We start from the raw sequence: 3,226 nt of genomic DNA, 5'->3' as shown, positions 1-3,226 counted from the left end.
ATGCAAAACTTCCGTATATGGTGACTTCCAATTATTGAGCATATATGAAATTATGAATGTATTATAAATTTATAATATATCGAACATAGACAAAATGAAACTTTCAAGATACCAACCTTGAGTCACACTGACATGTCAAACATGATAAATTAGTCGCACTATGGTTACACAACTTTGAATAGTAGACTTTTCAAAACGTCTTCAAGATTGATCTTGTTCAAAAGATTTAAACGCTATGGACACTTGTATCCAAATGGATCATAAACATAAATCAAATGTTTGGTTCAAAAGATCAAAGTCATACTCCCTCCATCCGAAAAAGCTTGTCCCAAGTTTATTTCTCAAATGGATGTATCTAGCACTAACTTGGTGCTAGATACATCCATTTGGGGGACAAACTTTTTCGGATGGAGGGAGTACATACTTTAGAATCAAAATAAAAAGCATGTGCTGGTGAGTCCAACTTTAAATAAAGCCAGAAATAGATAGACTAGAATCAAATGGTTGCCCCCAAACAATGGGTGGGTCCTAGCATAAAAAATTAAAACAAAAACGAAAAGAAGTGGAATGAACCAAAAATACATCATATTATAGTATAGAAACCGGCTCTGGTAGAAAAGCGCTTCACATGGAGCTGGGTATAATCTTCTTTGCATCACTGGTCATCCACATGGATATCTCCTCTGCAAGCCTCTCCAGCGTAGGCCTGGGCAAGGCGTCGGAGGACACAAGGGTGGTCTCCTCACCATCCTCATTCTTGAAAGCCAGGTGGTAGCTCATTTGGTCTAGAACGTAGGCGACACCACCACCCACCCTCTTGGCCCATCCCATGTCAATTCTATCCTCTCCAAGGCGAGTCATATCGCACACATGAAAAGCCCTATCCACATCAAGATACCGGTGCGCGCGAAGCGCGGTGATCATGTCCACCGTCGACCTCACGTGCTCCTCCGTGGTGCTGAGCCTGCAGGCCCTGTGCACCAGCTCGAGCGCATGCCCGAGAGGCTTGCCACAGAGATCATCAACACTGGTCTCCACCATTGGGCGGAGGACGGTGTTGCCGTAGTAGCCCATGGGGATCGGCGGGTACTTGCCCCGCGCGTTCATGCGAAACACGAGGCGCACGGGCGGTCCGTCGGGCCCAGGCTCGTAGCCTAGCGCCACTGTGCGGCACCTCCACATGAACGCGGTGAGCAGCTCGAACCTGGTGCAGGACCGTGCAAGGTGCGTCGGCACGTAGCTTCTGAGAGTGGCGATCTCTTTCGGGCCGAAGCGGAAGATCTGGGTCACCATGTCTGCGGGTGGCATCGTGTCGACCGTGGAGACGCCTACGGAAATGCTGCCTGGGAAGATATCACGCCTGACACGAGGGGGCGTGCGTGGCTTGAACATGTTCTCCCTGCTCCAGACGGGCAGGACGGTCGGACGGGCCTCGCCGCGGGCTAGATCGGCGATGGCTCTGATGAACTGGATCATGCCGAAGGCGTCGACCACGTTGTGGCACATGTGGGCAGATAGAACAAAGCCCTCGCATTTTAGTCTCGTTAACTGCACGCGGAAATGAATATATACATAACCAGATCATTTGTAACTATGCAAATCCAAGCAAATATACATACTGGCTAGTGATTACTATCAAACACCTGACCTGCATGTAGACCAAGTGGTTGTCAACGACTGGGGTGTGCTCGTCGACGTCGCACAGAAGCTCTTGGCCGCATGGAAAGGGCGGCCGCGGCGGGTGGCCAAACTCCTCAAGGCGCACGTCGGCGTCGGCCTCCACGAACACGGCCCCTTCGCCGGTGCAGTCCACCACGAACCTGCCACAGGGCGTCTCCCGCAGCCGGCCGGCGAGCGGGTAGTAGTGGACCAGGGCCTCCGCGAGGGCCGCCCTGATGGCCTTGGCGGGGTCCGTCGCCGGCTCGTGCTCGCGGCGGACGGGACGGAAGAACTCCGCGCCGCCGACGTAGTGTTTTAGATAGGCACAGTCGTCCAGGCCAGAGAGGGCTTTGGTCTCGCGGGGCGTCGCCCGCGCCGGTGCGACGAGCTTGGGTTTGCTCCGGCGAGCGGTGAACCTCAGCATGGTGGCCAGTGAACTTGCTACCAGCTACCCGGCCCCTATGCGCTACGAATGTATGCGTACGCGCCCAGGAGAGGATGCATGCACCTGGTTGATCCCGCTCGGTTCCATGGATGCCATTGTGTATATATACGCATATATACACAATTGTATATGCACAATTGGGTCTTGTGGTTGGTAAACTAATGAATTAATGATCTATTGGAGTTTGGATTAACTTTGTGTTGCAGCTTGCCTTCTCCCTAGTTGATGCCTGGACCAAGGTCTCGGATGAAGGAGCCACACACACACACAATTGGGACATCAAGGCGGTTTTTTAGAAGGGACATGTGTATTTCTACTCCTGACAGGCTGACACACGAATCACTACTCACATTTACCCCTAATATAGTTGTAAGACCTACTCAATTTTGCCCCCATTTTTAGTATGTGCTGTTATAGGAATACCCCTCAGCGACGTTTTCATCGGGTCTTCTCTGTTTTCTAAGCTTTGTGATGTTCCTCTGTAACTGTTGGTGCTTTTCGTTCTATTGTAGCATCCTTGAGAAATATTTATTCTCCCTGAAAACTTGAACACCAAAATACAGGAACTCCTGTCCATGGAGATGCTCGCGGATACTGCAAAAGAATGGAAAGCACCGACGACTACAGAGGAATGTCACAAAGCTTAGTAAGTAAGAAAGATATGAAGGAAATGTCGTTCAGGGGTACTTCTATAACACCACACAACGAAATAGAGGCAAAACTAAGTAGGTCTGAAAATTAAGAATAATTGCGAGTAGTGGGTTCGAGTTAGGTCAGAAATGGAATTGCCCCTTCTTAGAACTAAAGGACGTCATATGTGCCAAAGAAAGGCGGAAGAAGTGGGGCATTTTGGTGACCCGGCTCTATGGAGCCTGAATTTTTTGGAAAATCCAAATTCAAACTTTCATGTTTAAAAAAGATCTAAAATAATATGCAAGTATACAAGGACGAAATGTAGATATCTCTACTACTTAAAAGAAACGTAATGTTCCCTCTCCCCTCTTACGTCCCCCTCGCTTCGTCCAACTTCTCGTACGACCCCTCTCCCCTCCACGATTTTCTTTTGTCCCTCCACCAGTTTTATTCCTGGCGGTTCCCTGTTTACCGGTTTATCCTCATTTG

The 3,226-nt window shown here is 49.4% G+C and overlaps 1 protein-coding gene across 1 annotated transcript; it reads right to left on the bottom strand.

Moving 5' to 3' along the window:
- Nucleotides 1-449: 449 nt before the first annotated feature.
- On the bottom strand, nucleotides 450-2,164 carry LOC119325422 (spermidine hydroxycinnamoyltransferase 2-like). Its single transcript, XM_037599173.1, has 2 exons — nucleotides 1,649-2,164; nucleotides 450-1,548 (listed from the first exon to the last, which is right to left on the bottom strand). The coding sequence occupies exons 1-2, from the start codon at nucleotides 2,081-2,083 to the stop codon at nucleotides 625-627; spliced, it is 1,359 nt and encodes a 452-aa protein (XP_037455070.1). The 5' UTR covers nucleotides 2,084-2,164; the 3' UTR covers nucleotides 450-624.
- Between the last annotated feature and the right edge of the window lie 1,062 nt (nucleotides 2,165-3,226).

Source organism: Triticum dicoccoides, chromosome 6B (assembly GCF_002162155.2).
Source record: "Triticum dicoccoides isolate Atlit2015 ecotype Zavitan chromosome 6B, WEW_v2.0, whole genome shotgun sequence".
NCBI lineage: Eukaryota > Viridiplantae > Streptophyta > Magnoliopsida > Poales > Poaceae > Triticum > Triticum dicoccoides.
This window is presented reverse-complemented; position numbering and strand designations above follow the sequence as displayed.

Coding starts and splice junctions, on each gene's coding strand:
- LOC119325422 (XM_037599173.1), bottom strand. CDS start 2,083: ATGCTGAGGTTCACCGCTCGCCGGAGCAAACCCAAGCTCGTCGCACCG. Junction 1,549..1,648: donor ACCACTTGGTCTACATGCAG/GTCAGGTGTTTG, acceptor TTCCGCGTGCAG/TTAACGAGACTAAAATGCGA.